The 16,214-nt window shown below is 46.8% G+C and overlaps 1 protein-coding gene across 1 annotated transcript; it reads left to right on the plus strand.

Annotated features, from left to right (window-relative positions):
• Positions 1-206: 206 nt before the first annotated feature.
• Positions 207-9,793, plus strand: Supt4h1 (SPT4 homolog, DSIF elongation factor subunit). Its single transcript, XM_004669960.2, has 5 exons — positions 207-364; positions 801-907; positions 8,267-8,322; positions 8,569-8,622; positions 9,410-9,793. The coding sequence occupies exons 1-5, from the start codon at positions 296-298 to the stop codon at positions 9,475-9,477; spliced, it is 354 nt and encodes a 117-aa protein (XP_004670017.1). The 5' UTR covers positions 207-295; the 3' UTR covers positions 9,478-9,793.
• The last annotated feature ends 6,421 nt before the right edge of the window (positions 9,794-16,214 follow it).

Raw genomic sequence — 16,214 nt, forward strand, 5'->3', positions numbered from 1 at the left:
CCCAGCGTCCCGCGCAGGCGCCGTCGCCCCGTCCGCCCCCACCCGCCCATCTGCAGCTCCGCCTCCGGGCCGCCGGGGCCCAGGTAGCAGGCCCGAGGCCCAGGTGGCTGCCTTGGCGCCGCCTCCGCGGCCGGCGGGAAAAACCATCTCCGCAGGCGGGGAGGGGTCTCCCCGCACCGGAAGAGGAAGCCGGGTACCGGAAGTGCCGGGCATTCTGGGTAACGGACTGTTTACTTCCGGCGGCTGTGGAGGGTGCGGCCGCATCTGCTGGTCTCGTTCCGGGGCTGCGGGAAAGATGGCTCTGGAGACGGTGCCGAAGGATCTGCGGCATCTGCGGGCTTGCTTGCTGTGCTCGCTGGTGAAGGTGTGTGTCGGGGGCCCGGTGTAGGAGCGATCGGGGAGGCGGGATGGGAGGAAGCGGGCGGAGGAGAGAAGAAAGATCCGCGACTCTGGCGGTAACCCGCGGAGCGGGAGGCCGAAGGAAGCCGTCGCTCAGGTGAGCGACGCGAGCTGGTCTGCAAGCCGTACGTGCCTTTGAGTCCTCAGCTTTTCCTTGGCTCCCCGTGGGAATCGGGAGGGTGGGAGTCTGCAGCTGAGAGCGGTTGGAGAGGACACTAAAGGAAGAACGTGAAACGGCACCTGTGATGAGACAAAGAAGTATGGACTTTAGGATTGGAGTTTGGGGGAGCGGTGGATGTTGAAACACAGGCCACACAGAGAGCCGAGACGGTTACTGCCCTGAAATACTGAGAAAGCTTTGTTCATGCACATCCTCTTTCGGCTTTGTTTTCCCTCCTCAGACTATAGACCAGTTTGAATATGATGGTTGTGACAATTGTGACGCATACCTGCAGATGAAGGGTAACAGAGAGATGGTATATGATTGCACCAGTTCATCTTTTGATGGGTAAGCCCTTCAGAGTCCATTCACTTCTGCATTTTCTTGCCCCTACTCAATAAGTCGACGGGACATGCTTCTCTCTCTCTCTCTCTCCCTCCCTCCCCCCCGCTTCTTGAAGTAGGGTCTCCCTCTAGCCCAGGCTGACCTGGAATTTCACTATGTAGTCTCAGAGTGGCCTTGGACTCATGGCGATCTTCCTACTTCTGCCTCCCAAGTGCTAGGATTAAAGGCGTGCGCCACCAATACCGGCAGAGACAGACTTTTTTTTAGATCATAATGCTAGTTGGTATCAGTAGTTATTTTGAGATCTGCAAGTCCAATGGATGCACTCTAGAAACCACAAGCCTCATATAGCATTGTTGAGCCCTTGACATGTGGCTAGTTCAAATTGAGATATCTTTAGGGGGAGAAGAGAAGATGGCTCAGCTTTAAAGGCACTTGCTTGCAAGCATGCTGGCCAGGGTTCAATTCCTCAGCATCCATGTAAAGATGGTTACAAAGTGGCACATGGTGTCTGTAATCCCAACACACATAGTGGCCATGGGAGGCAAAGCTAGAAGAATCCAGGAGCTCACGAGCCAGGTAGATTGCTGTACATGAAGCAAAGTGGCAAAAACACAAAAATGAAAAAGGGAGACTGTCTCAAGCAGGATGGAGGGACAGGACACCCTGTGTTTGCCCTCAGATCTGTGTGGCCCATTCACACATACATGAAAATATATACACATGCTTAAATATATTCTTCCTTATTGGAGAGAGGGAGTGAATGGGCATGCCAAGGCCTGTAACCACTGCACACAAACTCCAGACTCATGTACCACCTTGTGCTTCTGGCTTTATGTGAGTGCTAGGGAGTCAAACTTAGGTCTTTTGGCTTCGTAGGCAAGTGCCTTAACCACTGAGCCATCTCTCCAGCCCAGGATATTCTTTTTTTTTTTTGTTTTGTTTTTCGAGGCAGGGTCTCACTCTGGCTCAGGCTGACCTGGAATTCACTATGTAGTCTCAGGGTGGCCTTGAACTCACGGCAATCCTCCTACCTCTGCCTCCCGAGTGCTGGGATTAAAGGCGTGCGCCACCACGCCCGGCTATAGGATATTCTTTAGGCATAAAATATACACACGATTCAAATACTTAATATGAGAAAAAAGAATATCAAATAATCTTAATACTTACTACTTTACTTACTTTTTAGAGTTTATTTCTTTAATATTTTATTTGTCTTTATTTATTTGAGAGAGAGAGAAAAATAGGCAGGGGGTGAGGGAAGAATGGTTGTGCCAGGGCCTCCATCCTCTGCTAACGACCTCCAGATGCATGTGTCCCCTTAAGCATCCGGCTTGCATGTTACTGGGGAGTTGAACCTGGGTCCTTTGGCTTTGCAGGCAAGCACCTTAACCACTAAGTCATCTCTTCAGCCCCTACTTAATACTTTAAAAAAATATTTTTATTTTATTTATTTATTAGGGAGTGAAGAAAAGAGAGAGATAGAGAATGAGCACACCAGGGCCTCTAGCCACTGCAAACGAACTCCAGATGCTTGTGCATCTGGCTTACATGGAATCTGGAGAATCAAACCTGGGTCCTTAGGCTTTGCTGGCAAGTGCCTTATCCACTAAGCCAGCCCTTCAGCCCCCCACTTAATACTTTCAATGTGTGAGGCAGGGTCTCATCCTAGCCCTGGCTGACCGATAACTACTCTGTAGTCCAGGCTCGCTTTGAACTCATGACAATCCTCTTACCTAAGTGTCCTGAATGAATGAGTGTGTTGGGATTAAATGCTTGAGCCACTATGCCCAGATGATCTTTTTTTTCGAGGTAGGGTCTCACTCTAGCCCAGGCTGACCTGGAATTCACTATGGAATCTCAGGGTGGCCTTGAACTCATGGCGATCCTCCTACCTCTGCCTCCCGAGTGCTAGGATTATGATCTTAATTTTGTATTAGATATTAGAATGAGTGTTTCATGTTTATTGGGTTAAATTAAGTACTAGTATTTCATCTTTTTGTTGCTATTTTTGAAAATGGCTAGGAGAAAATTTGAATTGATGTATCCTTTTATTTCCACTAAACAGTACCTCACTGCACTGTCAGCTCACTGCTAGTAGAGACTGTTTATCTTGTGTACAACTACCTAGAACAGAACTTGGGAGGTGGTAGGTACTTAATAAATGTTGAAGGGCTGGGCATAATGTTGTGTGGTAGAATGTGTAATGATAGAATGTGTAATGACCATGCACAGAGCCCTAGTTTTTGTAGGTTTTTTTCTTTCTCTCTCTCTCTTTTTTCTTTTTTTTTTTTTTTTGGTTTATTGAGGTAGGGTCTTGCTCTAGCCCAGACAGACTGACTTGGAATTCACTGTGCAGTCTCAGGGTGGCCTTAAATTCACAGCAATCCTCCTACCTTTGCCTCTCAAATGCTGGGATTAAAGGTATCTGCCACCACACCTGGCTTGAGCCCTAGTTGTAATTCCTAGTACTCCTCCAAAAATGTTGAATGCCTGAATGTACTTTTTGAAAATAAAGGAAAGTGGGTCTGTGGAGATTGCTTAGAGGTTAAAGATGATTGCTTGCAAAGCCTGTTGTTCCAGGTTCAATTCCCCCAGCATCCATGTAAAGCCAGATGTAAAGTGCTGTAGGCATCTGACATTCATTTGCAGTGGCAAAAGATCCTGGGCTAGAGAGATGGCTTAGAGGTTAAAATACTTGCCTGCAATGCCAAAGAACCCAGGTTCAATTCCTGCACAAGGTGGGGCAGTGTATAGTGGCTAGAAACCATGGTATATCCATTTTCTCTCAACCTCCCCTCTTTCTACCTCTCTCAAGTAAATAAATGCAAACAGAATATTAACAAAAAGACCCAGGTTTGCCCCTTCATGTACATGCATGTTGCAGTCAGGTTTGCATTGCTGGTAGAAATCACCCAACCAAGAGCAGCTTGTGGGCAAAAGAGGTTTATTCTGACTTATAGGCTCGAGGGGAGCTCCACGATGGCATGAGCAGAGGGTGGACATCACCCTCTGGCCAACAAACATAAGGTGGACAATAGCAACAGGAGAGTGTGCCAAACACTGGCATGGGGAAACTGGCTATAATACCCATAAGCCCGCTCCCAACAATACACTGCCTCCAGAAGGTATTAATTCCCAAATCTCCATCACCTGGGAACCTAACATTCAGAACAACTAAATTTATGAGGGACATCTGAATCAAACCACTACAATGCATAAAATAAAATTAAAAACCAAAAGAAAGTGAAGGGAAGATACAGTAGTGATAGACTTGCCTCAAAACTGATGGTCTTAGCTGAGTGTGGTGGCTCAAGGCCTGTAATCCCAGCACTTTCGAGGTAGAAGCAAGATAATCAAGTTCCAGTGCTAGCCTAGGCTACAAGAGACATTATCTTTAAAAAAGGGAAGGGAGCCGGGCTTGGTGGCACACGCCTTTAGTCCCAGCACTCAGGAGGCAGAGGTAGGAGGATCGCTGAGAGTTCGAGGGCACCCTGAGACCACAGAGTGAATTTCAGGTCAGCCTGAGCCAGAGTGAGACCCTACCTTGAAAAACCAAAAAAATAAAAATTAAAAATAAAAAAGGGAAAGGGATAGAGAGATGGCTTAGTGGTTAAGGTGCTTGCCTGCGAAGCCTACGGGCCCAGGTTCAATTCCCTAGTACCCATATAAGCTAGATGCACAAGGTGGTACATGCATGTGGAGTTCATTTGCAGTGTCTAGAGGCTCTGGTATGCCCATTCTGTCTGTCTCTGCCTGCTCTCAATATCTATCCATCCATCCCTCCCTCTCTCTCTCTCTCTCTCTCTCTCTCTCTCTCTCTCTGTGTGTGTGTGTGTGTGTAGTTATTTTATTTTATTTATTTATTTATTTATTTATTTTGTTTTTTCAAGGTAGGGTCTTACTCTAGCCCAGACTGACCTGGAATTATGTAGTCTCAGGTTCTCAGGATGGCCTCGAACTCACAGCAGTCCTCCTACCTCTGCCTCCCCTGTGTTGGGTTTAAAGGCACGCACCACCACACCTGGCCATAAATAAATACTTAAAAAGAAAACATTGGTGGTACACAGCACTCTGAATGCTGAGGTAGGTTTGTTGGTTGAGGTGAGCCTCTGGCTTTAGAGTGATTTCCTGGTCAGCCTGCATTAGATTGAGACCATACTTCAAAAAACCAGAAAGTAAAATAATTTTTAAAAACAGCTGAGGGACTGGAGAGATGGCTTAGCAGTTAAGGCACTTGTCTGCAAAGCCAAAGGACCTTGATGCCCTGAATGCTGGGATTACAGGCAGGCCACCATGCCTACCTGGCACTTACCTGGATGCTGGGGATCGAAATTCTGGTGCTCCCATGCTTGTGTGACAAGCTTTATTTACTGAGCCCACTCCCCAGACTTTTGATTTACTTATTTTAGAGACAGGGTCTTATTCTATAGCCTAGGCTCTCATGAATTCATTGTGCAGACTATGCTGTCCTTGACCTAATGGTGGTTCTTCTTCCTCAGCCTCCCAAGTGTTGAGATTATAAGCATGAGTTACCACACCCAACTCTACTTTTTATTTTTATTTATTACTAACTTATTTATTTTGGTTTTTTGAAGTAGGGTCTTGCTCTAGCCCAGGCTGACCTGGAATTCAATATGTATTCCCAGAGTGGCCTCAGGCTCACAGCGATCCTCCTACCACCATGCCTGGCACCAGCTCTACTTTTTATTTTAGTTTAGTTTTTGTTTGTTTTTGAGATAGGGTCTCATCCTAGCCGAGGCTGACTTAGCATTCATTCTAGTCCCAGGCTGGTTTCAAACTCATGGCAGTCCTCCTACCTCTTCATCCTAGGTGCTGGCAGTAAAGGCCTGTGCCACCACGCCCAGCTACTTTTATGTTCTGAAGCAGGATCTTACTAAGTTTCCCCAGGCTGATTGAGCATGCTCTGTGGCTTGAGGCAGACTTTTAACTTGCTTGGCTACAATTATAGAAATTTTGAGGAAGCTGAGGTGAGGTAGAAGGAACATTTCAAGTAGAAGGGAGTGACTGGAGTAAAAGTGTGAGGTGGGGAAAGCCAGGGTATGTTTGGAGAACAGTGAGAATTATGTTTAGACTAAATTTGTTGAGTACCAGGGACTATATAAAAGGATAGATTATGAGGACAAAAAATATAGTCATGATGGGAGGATGACCTTCATATGTGCCTATCCTAGGTTACCATCACCTTGTCACTGCTGGAAAGTGGGTCCATTCTCAAAACAGGATTTGAATGGAAAGAGAATCCAAGACTGTGGCCAAGGAAGTGGACACAGTGGAGGCAATTCACAAATGTCAGTTCCTAGTGCAGCCCTAGGACACAGTAGCCAGCAGGCATCTGATTAAATGGATGAATACCAAAAATAACCTTGGGCTGGAGAAATGGCTTAGCAATCGACTCCACAGATCCTATGTTAGCCGGACGCAGGGTCGTGCATGTGCACAAGGTGGTGCATGAGTTCAATTGCAGTGGATGGAGGGCCTAGCACACCAACTCATATTCATTCTCCCCCCCCCCCCCCGTGCACTCCCCCATCTACCTACCTATCGATCTATCTATCTATACACACACTCACACTCTGTAGCTTCTGAGAGCACCTGATGCTGATTACCTCGCTCAAGAGAGTATCTTCCTAGACCTTAAATAAACTTTCTTTTGCCTAGAATTGAATGTAACTGGGAAAGGACTATTGGAATAAGAAGAAATAACACTTACTTAGAACCTACTGAGTGTCTTTTGTGTATTAGCTCAGCCTGAGTCCCATCTTACTGGTGAAAGTCTGTCAGGTCTCCATCTATACAGCACGTTAGAAGAGTGCTTTAACTTGGGGGAGGGGAGCGGGAGCTGGGGCAACGGCTCAGAGGTTAAAGGCACTTGTTTACAAAGCTTTCTGACCTGAGTTTGATCCTCCCAGCACACATATAAAGCCAGAGACAAAAGCAAAGCGATGCCTGTGTCTGTGATCCCAGTGCACCTATGACAGTGGGGACAGGAGAGTCCGAAGCCTATGGCCAGCTACATTGGTATTCATTAGCAGTGGCCAGCTACCTCAAAGTTGTCCTCTGGCCTTCGCATGTGCACTGTGACATGCATGCACCATATACAAACATATTTACACACACAGATAAATAGGTTAAATAAATACATTCTAGAGTTTTGGTGAATGTGTAGTATGTGTGGTGAATGCACATGTATCTGTAAATGTGTGTGCCCTCTGCTCACATGTGGGAACCAGAGGAAGATGTTATGTGGCTCCCTCCATTGCTCATCTGACTTACTTCCTTGAGACAGAGTCTCTGGCTGAACCTAAAGTTGCCATTTACCAGTCAGCAACCTTCAGTGATTTTCCTGTCTGCCCCCCTCAGTACTAGAGTTTCCTAAATATATGACCATGACTGGCCTGGGGCTGGGGCTTGATTGAACTCAGGTCCTCTTGTTGAGTGAGTATTCTCAGTAGCCATTCCCCAGCCCCAAGGAACACTTATTTTGATTTTTCCCCTTTGCACTAGGCTCCAGGCTGCTCCTGGTTGTAACCAGTACTGGCTATCCACTGCTAAATCCATCTGCACGTTCAATTTTTTTTTTCCCCCTGAGGTAGGGTCATATTCTAGCCCAAGCTGGCCTCAAACTCAGTGTGATCCTCCTACCTCTGCCTCCTGAGCACTAGAATTAAAGACATATTTTTAAAAATTTATTATTTGAGAAAGACAGAATGGGTACACTAGAGCCTGTAGCTACTGCAAACAAACACATGTGCCCTCTTGTGCAGCTGCCTTTACGTTGGTACTGGGGAATTGAACTTGGGTCCTATGGCATTGCAGGCAAGCACCTTAAACACTAAGCCATTTCCAGCCCCTGGCTAATTTTTTAAAAATACTTTTTGTTATATTTGAGAGAGAATATCAGCAGTACCAGGACCTCTTGCCACTGCAAATGTACTCTAAATACATATGCCACTTTGTGTGTGTGGCTTTACATGGGTACTGGGGAATCAAACCCTGGGCCAGCAGGTTTTGCAAGCCTTTAACAAACCCTGAGCCATCTCCCAAACCCACTGCAGGCTACATTTTTGAGCCTGGGGAAATAATCTTTTGTGAGTAGTAATTGAATTTATTGACAATCCAAGGACATAAGAAGGAAAACCTCTTAGTTAGTCATAACTTTGAGTCAGCTGCTTCCTGCATTAGAACTGTTTACCAGGTTTCCAGTTGAGACCCAATATCTGACTTTATTCTAGGATTCCTCTCGTAGAACTGTTTGGTTTGCTGAGCAGGTCTCTCATTCTTCCTTCTCTACAGCAGAGTAGGCTCAGGCTGACCGACCTCTGTCTTTTCCCTCCCTAGAATCATTGCAATGATGAGTCCAGAAGACAGCTGGGTCTCTAAGTGGCAGCGAGTCAGTAAGTGTCTCCCAGCCTCCTTATCCTGATCTGTGCCATATTGGCTCTGAGCCTCAGGTGTAGCAGAGGTATGTAACGGGGTGGGAAAGATGGAGTTATAGAAAAGCAAGCCAAGCCCTGGGCCCTGTGGCCAAGGTAAGTAATGGGTTTTCCCTTGGAGTTATAGTGCTTCTTTTCATTTGTGGCCTAAGCCTCCATTTGGTCTTCAGTCTTAACACACTGCTATTGTATTCTCTTCGTTCTCAGGTAACTTTAAGCCAGGTGTGTATGCGGTGTCGGTCACTGGTCGCCTGCCCCAAGGTACTAATTATAGCAGCTAACATTCTCTGACTTAACAGGACTTTAGAAAGCCAGTCTTCTATGAATTAATGCCAATCCTCACGACTTCATGAATTTATACATTTTACAGATGAGGGAAGTAAGGTACAGAGAAGTTAAATAACTTGAGTGCTGGAATTAATGGTGTATACCACTACACCCAGCTAGAATCCTTGGTTGGTTGGTTTTTTTTTTTTGGGGGGGGGGGGAGTAGAGTCTTGCTCTCTAGGCTGACCTGGACTTAGAATTCACTATGTAGTCTCAGGCTGGCTCAAACTAAAGGGTTTTTTCTACTTCAGCCTCCCAAGTGCTGGGATTAAAGGAGTGTGCCACCACGCCTGGCTCAAGGATCCTTATGTTTGTTCATTTATTTATTTGAGAGAGGATGGGCACACCAGGGCCTTCTTGCCACTGCAAAAGAACTCCAGATACGTGCACCACTTAGTGCGTCTGGCTTTATGTGAATACTAAGGAATCAAGCTTGGGTCCTTAGGCTTTGCAGGCAAGTAAGTGCCTTAACTGCTGAGCCATCTCTCTAGCTCAAGAATCCTTGTTTTGGAAATTGTATGAGTTCCACTTTTTCTTCTCAACCTGGGTAACTGCCAGACACTTGGCTGGATCTTCAGCGATCACAAGGCAACCACACAAGGCTTTGATAAGAAGTCTAGGAACTCAAGTTTGCTTAAAATCCTACTTGAAGGTGGCAAATGAGGGCCTGCCTTATCCTTGTGAATATTCCCTCATGGAACTGTTTTTCTTCCTGCTACAGGAATCGTGCGGGAGCTGAAAAGCCGAGGAGTGGCATACAAATCCAGAGACACAGCTATAAAGACCTAGTGAGATGCAGGGCTGTGGCACTTTGGCTCTCCACTTCCTGCCTCTGCTTGTCTTCTGGAAGGAACTGCACGGGCAGAACTTCACACCTCCTGCCCTCAAGCTCAGAGCTTTGGCAGACAGCTGAGAAAGCAGCACATCATCTCCTTGGGCCATTTCACTTTTTGTGCACTGCAGGTGGAAGTGGAAGGGTTTGGGTTGGATTTTCAGACTAAATGGACAAGAGATTTTCCTCCCTGTGCCCAGGGCTGTGCCTTTGCCCATGGGCATGACTTTGGATCAAATGCCAATAAACATGAACCCCTGGGAAGATCTTAAAGCTGTGATGCATTCTTTGCCTCTCTCGCCCTTTTACAGTAAGGGATTGCTGGCCTTGTAAACACTGCCAACTCAGCAGAGGCCCTTCTTCCTTTGGCCCGTCTTTGGGGTTGCAAGTTGAAGGCTTTCTGGAGTCTCACTATAAGGTCTGCTGCCTGAGGTGTGGCTACCTCTGATCGGTAGTCCAGTATCCTGTCCTCTGGACTGGGCATAGCACTCCTGTGAAGGAATCTTGAGGCTTCTTTTTCTTCCTTAGCTCCTTTTAATTGCTAGTCCTCTACCTTAGCCAAACTCCCACATTTCCTGTTCCTTTAACTGGAGTCCTTCAGTTAAGAAGGTCACTGTTAGATCTTGGTTTGGGTTATCTGTTCTTCCGTGGGAAGTGAGCCCTTCTGTGGCCTAGGAGGGGCCTTGGATAATGGCTACTGGCCAAGTTGTTTTTGTTTTAGAATAAAGTCACCTTATAGTCACAGTTACTTACATCACAGAATCCTGTTAGTAACCCCATTTTGGTTACTCTCAAGTTTTCCATCTGTAACATTAAACAGCAAATCAATCCCATTCACCTTGCTGGTTTACCTCAGGATTGTGATCAGAAATGAAACAACGTGAATATCCTTTAAGAAGTCTTATAAAACGGCTGGGTGTGGCGGCGCATGTCTGTAATTTTAACATTCAAGAAGCCAAGGAAAGGGGACAACTCAAGGACCAGTGTGGACCACATAGCAAGACCTGACCTCAAAAGGCAATACACAGCCAGGCATGATGGCACATGCTTTAATTTCAGCACTCAGAGGCAGAGGTAGGAAGATTGCTGTGAGTTTGAGGCCAGCTTGAAACTACAGAGTGAGTTCCAGGCCATTTGGGGCTAGAGCATGACTCTACTTCAAAAAACCAAAAAGAAAAAGAAAGAACACACTGCATAGGTGCCTGCGGCAGGCTTGTGTTCTGTAACCACCTGGTGTTGCTAGTGAGTCAGCTTCACATCACCTGTGTGGGAGTGTGAGCCGGAAGAGATGCTGACTGTGGTGTCCTCCCCGTCCTCCCCTCTCTTTTCAGGCCCATGGGAGGGAGGGGAAAGCTGGGGCTGGCCAGGCTGCTTACGTTCACCGGTCCTGAAACTAGAACCAGTTTCCAATTTCACTGGTACCTTCAAACTGCGGGTGGGTTGTTAACCCTAATTCCAAACAGTTTTTCTAGGTTTACCATAGCCAGCCAACTAAAAGAGCACTTGTTGAATATCCGTTAGAAAGGGGCTTTGATCAGTAGCTGTTGCAGCCCAGCTAGGATAGAACTTACTTCCTGGAGGGAAGAAGTAGGGTTCCGCAAGAGTGCCTAGACTGTGCAGCCAAGGCCTAAACTTTCACTGGCTTTCTCAAAAGTCCCTTGGAAAGCCCCAGCTGCTGTCCTGTGTGTCTGACCCGGACGTGGCTGCTTGGTGAGAATGGAAACAGTTGTGGGGAGGGGAAGCAAGAGGAGTCTGCACAAATAACCACACATGGGCTGCTCAGTCCCACACTTAGCTGGGCCCCAACTGCCAGCCTTGCAGGAAGTGAAAGACACAGGCGCTGGTGGTCACGGAGGAGGGGGCTTGTTGCCGCTCCCTCCACATGGAAGCTTCTTCCTACTCTTGCCTTGTCCAGCTACTACATGTGCTACCCACTTAGCACCCAGACAGGAAGTCCGATGCTGAAGTCCATCCAGATGCTATGATGGCATTTTGGCTCCAAGCTCTCTGAGAGTGAGTGCGTGTGTACTTGCACACCTGTGCACAGGGGGATCCTTAAGCACTGGTACTGCTGCCTGCATCTGCAAGGCCTCTGCCTGTCAAAGTTTAGCCCCGTTCTTTTTTTTAATTTTTTTTTGAGGGCGAGAGAAAGAAGCTGATAGAGAATGGATACATCAGGGCCTCCAGCCACTGCAAACGAACTTCAGACACATGGGCCACTTTGTGCATCTGGTTTCATGTGGGTACTGGAGAATTGAACTCAGGTCCTTAGGCTTCACAGGCAAGTGCCTTAACCACTGAGCCATCTCTCCAGGCCCCCCCCCCCCCCGTGCATACACTTTTTAGAATACTTTTTTTTGGGGGGGGGCAGGGTTTGAGGTAGGGTCTCACTAGCCCAGGCTGACCTGGAATTCACTATGTAGTCTCAGGGTGGCCTTGAACTCATGGTGATCCTCTTCTAATTCCCGAGTGCTGGGATTAAAGGCACGTGCCACCACGCCCGGCTAGTTTGTTTTGGGTGAGAGTTTCAGTAAGTTGCAGACTGGTCTTGAACTCACAACTCACTCTGTACCCAGGCTGGTGATCGACTACCTTCACTTCCCGAGTTGCTGGGATCGCAGTTGTGCACCTCGAGGCCTGCTCCTCTTGGTCTTTTGCTCATGATTTTGCTCCTTCTCAGGGACAAGGCTCTTCTGCAGTGCAACAGGACCGACAACTCAGACAGACAGCTGGAAACAGCAACCTGGCTGCTGCTGCTTTCTCTTTGCCTGCCTATTACTAGTTTTGGGAGGGGGGAATGTTTTTCTCAAGGTGGTGTCTCACTCTAGCCCAGGCTGTCCTGGAACTCACTCTGTAGCCCCAGGCTGGCCTCAAAACTCACAGGGATCCTTCTACCTCTTCCTTCTGTGTTCTGGGACTAAAGGTGTTTGCCCGGCTTTTTCCTCATTTTCTACTCTGCCTACTAAGTGCTGTGAGGTGAGGATCTCAGAAACTGGGGAGCCAAGTGATACTTGTGATGACTGACAGCTGACAGAGCAAGGTCGAGGTGTTCTGGTTTCAGAATAACAGTGATGAGCTGGCAAGGGCCCCAGCCTAGACCGGGCCCGGCAGGTTTGGGGACTGGGGCCTTGCTTGCTCTTGCTGTGGCCACTACTTGGTTACTCTTGTCTTTCTGCAGCCTGCTACTTAGCTCTCAGACCAGGCCCCTCCCTGATTTGACATCAGATTTCTCTGTGTATGTAAAAGAGACAAGTCGGTAACACTGAGGGTAAGCTAATATTATCTTACGTTGTCTGGAAGTCTTGTTCTTGTGAATTGTATTTTGCAAGTTGACAACAGGCTTTGACATCCATTATCTCATTTGATCCTCACAAAACCCCTGGGACATAGTTGATGTCCTTATTTAGCAATGAGGAGACAGTTCAGAGAGTTCAAGTGGCTTAGCTGTGATTGAGCAGTGGAGCCTCAGCTGAAGAAACACAGTACTGGGGCTGGAGAGATGACCCAGTGGTTAGGGCACTTGTCTGAAAAGCCTAAAGGCTCTAGTTCAATTCCCCAGTATCTACTTAAAGCCAGATGCACAAGATGGTGCATACATCTGGAGTTCGTTTGAAGTGGCTAGAGACCCTGGTGTTCCCATTCCTCACCTCCCTCTCTTCTGTCTCCCTCTGCTTGCAAATAAAAGTAAAAAAGAAAAGAGCTGGGAGTGGTGGTGCACACCTTTAATCCCAGCCCTTGGGAGGCACAGTAGGAGGATCTTTATGAGTTAGTTCAAGGCCATGGTGAGACTGCAGAGTGAGGTCCAGGTCAGCCTTGGCTAGAGCGAGACCCTACCTTGAACAAAAGGAAAAGGAAAAAGAGATAATACACCCGGGTTAGCACTGCTGCTTCCTGCGGGTTCTCAAACAGCAGCATTGTGTTTAGCACAGAGGAAGCTTCTGCTCAGTAAAGTCACAACGCATTGTTCTTACACACTGTACCCCATGAGCCACGCTACACTTAACACTTCTAGTCCCCAAAGTCTAAATGTAGCCAAAGAGCATGAGGCAGTGGGTGATGACCCGGGGAAGAGGCCCATGAGGCTTATTCAAGGGCCCTTGCCCAGAACAGCGATAGGGACCCAGCCCTTCAGTTCCCTCCAGCTGTACCTTCTCCAACAACGCCCAAGCACCTGACAAGCTGTGCCCCACACTTCTCAACCTCTGCTGCATTTCTCTGCCCCCACCTTCCTCCACCTACAGCCGATATGACACCAGCACACCCCACTAGAACAGATGAAGCATGTGGCTACAGCTGAAGGCGGAGTCCCTGTCCTGTTGCCTCCACATGCCACTATTCCTGTGACTTTTCATTTTTCTTTGTTTTTTCCTTGGAGTGAGAGGGGTTTCGAGGTAGGGTCCAGGCTGATCTGGAATTCATTCCTGCCTTGGGTGGTTGTGAAAATGAAATATGATAATTTAGGAAAAAGCAATTTGCAAGCTAGGTACCATGACTAACTGCAAGGGATTGCCTGTTTCTATGTAAGTTCTAAGTAATATGGCAAGAATTTTATCCAACACTGTTGGATTATTAGAATTTCGGTCTATCCTACAGAAATATATCAAAACAAACATTTCAAGTACCAAAGCTTTTTATTTTAATCTTTCTGATTTTTTTTCACAGTACCAGAGTTCAAATCCATCACAAGCACTCTACCTCTGAGCTACAGACCCACCAATTTTTAAACTTTATTTATTTATGTATTTTGGTTTTTCAAGGTAGAATCTTGCTGTAGTCTAGGCTGACCTGGAATTCACTATGTAGTCTCAGGGTGGCCTTACTCAAAGCAATCCTCCTACCTTTGCCTCCCAAGTACTGGGATTTAAAGGTGTGCCCCACCATGCTTGGCAATGTTTTTTTTTCTTTCTGAAACTGGGTCTCATGTAGCCCAGGACGTAGGTGAGGATGAGCTTGTGTTCTGATTCTCCTACCTCTACCTCCCAAGTGCTAGGATTACAGTCGCGTGTCACCATGCCTGGTTTATATGTTATTAGGAATTAAACTCAGGGTACTCTACTCACAGAGCCACATGCCCAGCCTTCCTTTTAAACCTTTGACACAGGGTCTCATCACATTACTCAAGCTGACTGACCTATAACTCATTTTGTAACTCAAGCAGTCCTTGAACTCTGCATTTTTTTGTTTTGCTTTGTTTTGTTTTTGTGAGACAAGGTCTCATGTATCCCAAACTGGCCTTGAACACAATAGGCAGTCTAGGATGACCAAGAGGGAAGTAACTTTGCTGCCTCTACCTCCCAAGGGTTGGCATTGCAAGCTTGGCTCTCCGAATTTCTTTCTCAGCAAGCTCATTATTGGTGTGTACAAAACCTACTGAATGTCAGACATCATGCCCCATACCTGCAACCCCAGAACTAGCTGACACAGGAAGACCACTGCAAATTCAAGGCCAGCCAAGGCTATAGAGCAAAATCTTGTCTCAAAAATAATAAATGAAGTAAAAAAAAAAAAGAAGGAAGGAACTGACTTTTGTATGTAGGTCAGACTTGTAGCCTTCAGCACTTTGTACCCAAATGTTCACCAGATCTAAATGTTTTCTGGTAGAGGCTTTAGGTGTGAGATTGTATCATCTGCAAATAGGGATAATTACTTCTTCCTTCCCATTTGTATCCTTAGGCCTTGAACTCTCTCTATCCCTCTGTCTCAGCCTCCTGAGTAGCTGGCATTCTAGACTTACACCACCAGGCCCTCCAGTTCTCATTTGTGTGTGTGTGTTGTTAGATTGAACCAAGGGCCTATGCATATAAAAATATAAAACAAATCCTCTACTACTAAGATATGTCCCCAGTGGGCTGGAGAGATGGCTTAGTGGTTAAGCACTTGCCTGTGAAGCCTATGGACTCAGGTTTGAGGCTTGATTCCCCAGGACCCACGTTAGCCAGATGCACAAGGGGGCGCACGCGTCTGGAATGCATTTGCAGTGGCTGGAGGCCCTGGTGCGCCCATTCTCTCTCTCTCTTTGCCTCTTTGCTCTCAAATAAATAAGTAAAAGTAATCAAAAAATTTTTTTTAAAGATATGTCCCCAGCCTTATTTTTTTAATTACATTCTTTGCTATCTGCATACAAGAATCTGAATTCAATTTATCCTCTGCTTTGTTCAAAGTCACTGTCATGAACCTCCATCTTGTGGTGAAATGGTTCAGGTTTGATTGTTTTCCTACCTTTTGAATTCATAGCCTGTCAGCTATCACATGTGGCTATCTTCCTCCCAGGCTTGCTTGATTAAGCCCAGGGAATAAATAATTATGCTTGGTACATGCTGCAGTATGATAGTTGACCCAGTAAGGCTTAGACCGAGGAAAGCATTTGACTGCTTGCATGAGCCTTGGGCTGTGTGGAGACCTTATCTCATGGGAGGGGAAGCTGCAGAGTGCTGAGGCTATGGGGAATGAAGTTAGATCATAGGACACTGAGTCTGGTGTGTGTGTGTGGGGGGGGTTCATGACTTAGGCTGGCCTTCCATGTTATAAGTGACAAGACTAAGTACCAGAGACAGTGTTGGCCTGACTTCAAGAGGAATCACTCTTGGTAATGTGTCTATACTGCCTAGCTCAGTGCTTTTGACATCCAGGTGCTGGCTCTGCCCTGATGTCCCAGGAAGCAATAACTGACTGCATACCGAACTGCCCTGTGCTG

This window comes from Jaculus jaculus, chromosome 9, assembly GCF_020740685.1.
Source record: "Jaculus jaculus isolate mJacJac1 chromosome 9, mJacJac1.mat.Y.cur, whole genome shotgun sequence".
NCBI lineage: Eukaryota > Metazoa > Chordata > Mammalia > Rodentia > Dipodidae > Jaculus > Jaculus jaculus.